The 7,500-nt window shown below is 46.6% G+C and overlaps 1 protein-coding gene across 1 annotated transcript in view; it reads left to right on the top strand.

The window, feature by feature from the left end:
• The window catches only part of LOC132446376 (SH3 and cysteine-rich domain-containing protein 2-like), a 17,947-nt gene extending 11,041 nt beyond the window's left edge, over positions 1-6,906 (top strand). Inside the window, exons 2-3 of the mRNA XM_060036637.1 lie at positions 4,975-5,353; positions 5,883-6,906. Coding sequence (XP_059892620.1) covers positions 4,975-5,353; positions 5,883-6,043 — 540 coding nt within the window. The 3' untranslated portion in view covers positions 6,044-6,906. The remainder of the gene's footprint in view (positions 1-4,974; positions 5,354-5,882) is intronic.
• Positions 6,907-7,500: the final 594 nt, after the last annotated feature.

Below are 7,500 nucleotides of genomic sequence, written 5' to 3'. Positions count from 1 at the left end.
AGCAAGTATGGGTGGCGGCATTTATTTATCTTTCTTTGCAATGGCCGAGGCTTTACGCTACACACAGAGGCATGGCATTTAATTTAGCTTTATCCGAAGGGATGCATGAGAATTCTTCTCAGATCCATGTCGGACATCTTGCTCTGGGATGCCAACAGGTAGACTGTGGGGATCGAGGCTTGAACCCAGGGTTGAATGTAAAGGTTGGGCTGTGATTGTGTAAATCTGATAAAGAAAGATGTCCATCTTTGTTACCCGCAGTGTTCCCCTGGGTAAGCATGGCTAGTGATAAGTGTCAATGTTTGCATAAGAATAGACTGTCATCCTTCTGTATGGTGGGCCACAGAGGGTGGGACTGGCCCGGAGGCAAGAAGCGAATAGAAAAGAGAATAGGCAAGGACGTCTGTGTGTCGCGACCTGTTAGTAATGATCATTAGCTTTCCATCCATTTGCCACAATGCTCTACAATAAAAGATACTCGACAGTAATACACAATAATCTACAATAAGATGAAAGGATGTGTAAACATTCAACCCCAATGTCTGCAGACATACTTACACGTACATAATCGTGAGAGGATGTGCAACTCCTACCTGCTGAATGAATGTGTCTAAATTAGAAAATCACTTTTTGTGTTTTAGATGAAAGCATCTTCTACGAATAAATATAATCTTTTTATTGTGCATGTGGAACTGTTACTCTGCATTGATCTTAAAGAGAGCTCCAAACATGCGAGCAGTATTGTGGTTCAATAACGTCGACACTTCAGCCCAGTGGATCCTTTTGTGTTGCCTCCCTTCTCTACCCTCCATATCTTCTTTTCCGATGGATTCCTGGAGCAGCCATTCTGACCTGGTTCTGCTGAGAACCTAATCAATAATGTTGAACAGGTCCCTCTTTTTCTTCCTTGTCCTCCCTTAAGCTACAGAGTCACCATCGCCAATTAGTGTGAGTGATGAGGAGAGCGCTCTCTGTTGACCCATTAGCGAGAAGCGTCCTCAACGGTTGTCTTGGGGGGATAGAGGAGTCGACCGTCGTTTTAATGGCTCTCCTTCGTATTCTTCTGCTTGACTACTTGGCCCCATCAGAATTCATGTTATAAAAAAAAAAAAAAAAGTTTAACTCTATTTGAACTTGTCGTTTTTCTTCCTGCCTGCGACAGTGTCTTCACCACATATTTAAAATAACTGGGGGAGGTTTAAAGGAACCAGGACGGCGCCACACACACGAGTGGGCGGAAGAGTCTGCTGCTGGCGGAACAACCACTGCTGGGTGATGGAAAACCCGCCAAAAACTGTGCCGTTAGCATGGCGGGAAAATTGCCCCCAACGGAGAGTTCCTAGCATTCATAAGACTGCAAAGGCAAGGGCTTTCGTCAGCAGGACGTAGGCTCCAACAGCCATGGTGTTACCTCATCCAGCAATACAAGCTCTTATTTTAATTGTAATACAATACTAGACATTTATTCAAATGAACATCTTGAGAGAATGATGTTACATTTTAAAATATACTTCATACTAGGTCTTACATTGGTAAAGTAAAGTAAATGACTGCACAGTCTTCTTGCTTTACACTGGACTTCAAATTATGGCAGGTTATGCTAGCAATTTTGGTAATTGGGACTTAACAATAACATACCATGACATTGACCTATACATTGACATATACCATCAGTGACTACCATACTGATGGTATTTGTATCAGATGGTACTCTGGTCCTCTCCAGAGATTCTGCTTGCTATAGCAATAATAATAATAATAATAATAATAGCAATAATAATTAATAATAATATTCAATTAATGAATGAATTAATAATAATTTGTGAGCATTAATTGCTTCTTGTTGTGATTTTGGTGGAATAACCTTTACTCTTACACAATACTACGATTAGCTGCTCAGATCTGTTTATCACAGGTAGTAGCATTGACAGCTTGAAGTCGGCCTAGCTGTACAGGATGGTCGAGGAATACAGAAGGAAACAACCCGTTCCATAGGTCGTTCTATTGACCTACGGGGGCACGTCGGCAAGCAATTATTTCCCCCATGTAGCGGAGCTCATTGACTGACTCGCTTCCTGTAAAGTGTCATCAGGAGAGCCTCCGTGACCGTCCTGTCATTTCCCGTTGTCCATCATCATCTTTCAACGCTCATGCTCTGATGAGGAAGTTCAGATGCTCTTGTGTCACCTTACATGCACAATTATTGATCTAATCTGAATGAATGATAAGGCTTAACGGTATTATTACCCCAAATGAATCATGCCGGGAAATCAATAGAATTTGAGATGTATTGTAATAGCGGTACTTTCGTTTGGATATCATTTACACCAATGTTTATTTAAACAAGTACAGTTGAGTCTTGAGTGTGATTTATTTTATTCCGATATAGCGTAGTGATTCTCTTTGTGGATGGGAGATAGAATGAGAGCGTGTGGGTCGCGCATCTCAGCGTAAAATGTGAAGGTGCAGTCCACTCAATCAAAATAAATCAAATGGGAATTGGGAAGGCCATTGATTTATGAGAATTCGCTTGGGATGGAAAATTCTCGTTCCATCACACAGAAAAAAAAAAAGGTGGTGACAGGGGGGCAAGGTCAGACAGAGGTCAGAGAGAGGAGAACTTGTTCCTGGACCTTTTACCGACTCGTTGTTTAGGAGCAGCTAAGTGTCAGAAGACTAGGCCTGGTGTGACAGTGTTGGGGAGGATAACGAGGAGGAGATGGTGGCTATGCTAGGCCTATGAACACTCTCTGTACAACCAGGAGAGAGAGAGGGAGAGAGGAGGAACGCTAGAAGTGGTTTGATTCACGGCAGGCTTGGAGACGCGCTCTGATAGGAACAGAGAGACTCAGACCTAGGGACAGGGACTGATCATGGATTCATGGAAGTCCTAAATTAATCTTGTTCAAGGATGCCTACAGGTAGATTGAGGACATTGGGTTTGAACAATATGGGCACTGCAATCGCTTGAAATGTTTGCAACCAGGTGTTGAAGTGATCCATATATTTGACACATTTAGGGTGGGAATTGAATGGCTGCCAAAACTCAATGTACATTCTATAGAGTTTCGGCAGCCATTCAATATAATATTGGTTCCTGACGTGTCATATGTACTAATATATGAATTTAAAAGAATAATGTACAATGATCTATATAAGTCTGTAATGCATGATGATAGCTACAAACAATCCCATACATTTAATTTCACCCTATCCCTTTGTAGAAGAGTATACAGTGACATACACTGCCATGGCACTAGTGGTGCTCTTGCTTTGGCAAAGCACAACGAGTGCCCAACGCCTCCAGCTCCAGAGACACCTCGGTGGTTGTACAAGAAGGCAGACTACAAAACAAGGGTTCAATTGGTGACATTTGACAGGTGGTGCAGGGGCCCCAGACCACCCCTTGGTGCTCTGGGGCCCCTGGTCTGAGGCCCCTTGGTGGTCTGGGGCCTATTGGTGGTCTAGGGCCCCATGGTGGTCTGGGGCCCTTGGTGGTCTGGGGCCCCATGGTGGTCTGAGGCCCCTTGGTGGTCTGGGGGACTTGGTGGTCTGGGGCCCCTTGGTGGTCTGAGGCCCCTTGGTGGTCTGGGGCCCTTGGTGGTCTGGGGCCCTTGGTGGTCTGGGGCCCCTGGTCTGAGGCCCCTTGGTGGTCTGGGGCCCCATGGTGGTCTGGGGCCCTTGGTGGTCTGGGGCCCCATGGTGGTCTGAGGCCCCTTGGTGGTCTGGGGGCCTTGGTGGTCTGAGGCCCCTTGGTGGTCTGGGGCCCTTGGTGGTCTGAGGCCCCTTGGTGGTCTGAGGCCCCTTGGTGGTCTAGGGCCCCATGGTGGTCTGGGGCCCTTGGTGGTCTGGGGCCCCATGGTGGTCTGAGGCCCCTTGGTGGTCTGGGGCCTCTTGGTGGTCTAGGGCCCCATGGTGGTCTGGGGCCCTTGGTGGTCTGGGGCCCCATGGTGGTCTGAGGCCCCTTGGTGGTCTGGGGCCCTTGGTGGTCTGAGGCCCCTTGGTGGTCTGAGGCCCCTTGGTGGTCTGAGGCCCCTTGGTGGTCTGGGGCCCTTGGTGGTCTGAGGCCCCTTGGTGGTCTAGGGCCCCATGGTGGTCTGGGGCCCTTGGTGGTCTGGGGCCCCATGGTGGTCTGAGGCCCCTTGGTGGTCTGGGGCCCTTGGTGGTCTGGGGCCCTTGGTGGTCTGGGGCCCCTGGTCTGGGGCCTCTTGGTGGTCTTAGGCCTCTTGGTGGTCTGGGGCCCCTTGGTGATCTGGGGCCCTTAGTAGTCCCTTGTCCAGGGGCCTCTTTGCCCAGTCAGCCTGCTCGGCAGCACCACCGTTGCCCTCTAGAATTGATTTCCACTTCTTGTTACGGATTGTTTTTGTTAGGCTATAAATGGCGCCGCTTCAGCTTTCATATCGTGTAGTGTTTGACCTTTCGCACGCCCGTTTGAGTGCTTCGATCCTTCAGAGCAACGCTGTTCACTGTCTCAGAAGCTGCACTCACCACTCTGGCCTTTTGTTTTGCCAAATGTTGCTAAAAGAATCGGGAGCTGTGATCGCGTTAAGGGATGTTGCTGGAATCCATCTTCCGATCTTCATGGAATAATCTTATCTCATACCATCATTGGACATGTATTCCTTATCTGCTCTTTTCTGTGCTTCTCAATATAATGCTTGTTTAGCAGGAATCTATTTAAGGAGGTGCTGTGTTGCCGGTTCAACTCCTGTTTCACTCATTATTATAAGATTAGCTTGTCCCTGTAGGTTAAATATACCTTGTCGCCTAGTAGCCATGTTGGTTGGGAGGGAAAGCTTTCTAGAATCTATGAAGACCATGAAAACTCAATGAGTAATATTTGAATATGAATTCCATTTCCCCAATCCAGGTAGCATTCGGAATGCATTTCGGTTGCGTTTGCACGGCTACCAAAGAGTCGAGTGAACGGTGAATGAGGATTATAAAAGCCCCCCGTATCCCCATGTCCTCCAGCTGCAGCGCCTGAAGCGGTCCCTGTCCTTCAAATCCGTGATGCGCAGCAAGAGCGTGGACAACTTCTTCCAGCGAGGCAACAACAACAACAACCTCAGACTCCCGCCCGTCATCGCGGCCAATCCGCCGCCCCCGTTGTCCTCGCCGCCGCCGTTCCCGGAGAGCCCGCTGGCCTACGAGAGGTCGCCGTCGCTCTCCTCCTCGGCCAGCCCCGACCCCTCGCTGTCGTCCTGCTCCCCCAACACCAGCCCGTCGGCGACCCTCGCCCCCGCGCCGGGCCCCGCCCAGGTCCTGCTGCGGCCCGTCAAGACCCACTGCTTCCAGGACCACGTCTTCCGCAAGCCCACCTGCTGCGAGAGATGCAAGCAGATGATCCAAGGTAGGTGACCCGGTTAGGACCTGGACTGATCTGCCCTGGAGTTGATGTGAACTGGTCTGAAACCCTGAACCCAAAATATTAGGTTCAACAGTTATGCTGTTGTCGTCAGACACAAACAAAAGGGTCATTATCGATGCCTGTGACACACAACAACGTCCGAGCAAACTGTGTGGAATAGCCGCCATTGGTACACTGCTGTCACCGCTGTCAAGACAACAGACGGCTCACTTTTTCTTTCCTACTACGTTTTACGGATCATTTATGGAGCACTAGTTAAGGATTTTTGCATATTATTTGTCCTCTTCACATTATAAAGATCACTAGATATCAGCTATCACTGAATTTTCTGATCTTTTTCTGTCTATGCTCAAATTCACAAAGAGAACCTTTGATGCAAACACCGTCACAAAGTACCATGATGTGATTTGATTGGCCTTTAGCTTTCCACAACATGACTATATGTCCACATTTGTACATACAAGGTTGTGAGTATTGGCGAGTATTTACCTGACATTCTGTTTTTGTGCAGGGAACTCCAAGCAGGGTATTCGCTGTAAAACCTGTAAACTGGGGGCACATCTGTGGTGCTCTTCTGAACTCTCCACACAACCCTGCAATGGCAAGGTAAGAACACTAGGCCCATTGCTGACAACTCGACTTAGCCTAGCTGCTAGCGTGCTCAAAGGCTAGCTCAAGGTCTGAGCGTATGCTTGATTAAATGTCTGAGCGTATGCAATCTCATAGACTGAAAAAGAAATATGATGTCCATAACATCACCCATTAGATAAGACAGCGGTTATAAAGCCTCCGATTTCAGGATATGAGGGCCGCCATTGCTTGGGATTTTTTGCAACCAGCAGCTAAAACGATCGATATTTGGCACTTTGAGGGTGGAAGTTGGCGGCCCGCCGCATTAGTCTGTCCAAAACTCATTCATATGAATTCCTGTAAATGTTATAAAACGATCCGAAGGGACCTCTCATACTGAATGATATGGAGTTGAACTAGCCACTGAGATTCAAATCAAATGAAGAAAAAAATATACAAGAATTAAGAGAATTAGGAATTAGTAATATAAATAAGAATTATATTACAATTCTCTTTTAGAATCAAATCAACAATCTACAGGCCGTTAGATAAATGACACATTAGCTTCCACATGGCCTTCACAAACAGGCTGTTTGTGCTACAGATTGCGCTAGCTACTAGTCTGATGTAAGACAAGCTGCTGCCCTGAACTGTGGCTAGATGCTAGCCTCAACTAAGGCTACTTGCGTCTGAATGATGGATGGATAGAACTTTATTAATCCCCCGGAGGGGAGTTCCCTCTGTTACAGCACGGCAGCAGTGGAAGGCACAGGATATAATGCATAACAATCAAACACAAAGTAGTGCTTAGGAAAACAAAAATAGATGCGAAAGTAAATGCTAAGTAAGGCCAAACAGAACAAACGGGGCAAACAGGACAAACTGTATAAACACTATAAATTATAAAGTGGCCCAGTGCCAGTACTTCACAGTATATTAAAGCCTGCGTGCAATGTAAAAAACAAACAGAAGTGCCCAGTGATCAAGTATATCTATATATATATATATATATATATATAGATTTATATATACGCATACACATATATATATATGACAGATTATACAGATAATAGCCCTAACTATTGACACTAGCTGCTGGTCTTCATTGTAATGTTAACGGCTGGTCTAACTGGTTAGTAACAATGATTAGTCCCGAACTTATGCCCCAATAATGTTATGATGATGATGGTCTGTAGTGTAGCTATTAACAATGATTATAGGTCATCTTTATAACAAACAAAAAGCCAGACTCAAGCATTTCATTATTTAACCTTTGATGTGTGGTGTTGTGTGAGGTGTTGTATATGATGGATGTGTAGGCCAGTCTGAATGCAGGGAGAATAGGCTTAGGATAGAGAGAATCTTGTGGATGGCAGCGTGAAATGCAGAAGCTCAAAGCCTTTTGTCGTGTGTGTCAGAAGACTAGGCCTGGTGTGACAGTGTTGGGGAGGATAACGAGGAGGAGATGGTGGCTCTGCTGGGCCTATGAACCCTCTCTGTACAACCAGGAGAGAGAGAGGGAGAGAGGAGGAACGCTAGAAGTGGTTTGATTAACGGCA

This window comes from Gadus macrocephalus, chromosome 18 (genome assembly GCF_031168955.1).
Source record: "Gadus macrocephalus chromosome 18, ASM3116895v1".
In the NCBI taxonomy this organism is placed as follows: Eukaryota; Metazoa; Chordata; class Actinopteri; order Gadiformes; family Gadidae; genus Gadus; species Gadus macrocephalus.
Note: the sequence above shows the minus strand (reverse complement) of the source record. Positions and strands in the feature narration are given on the sequence as shown.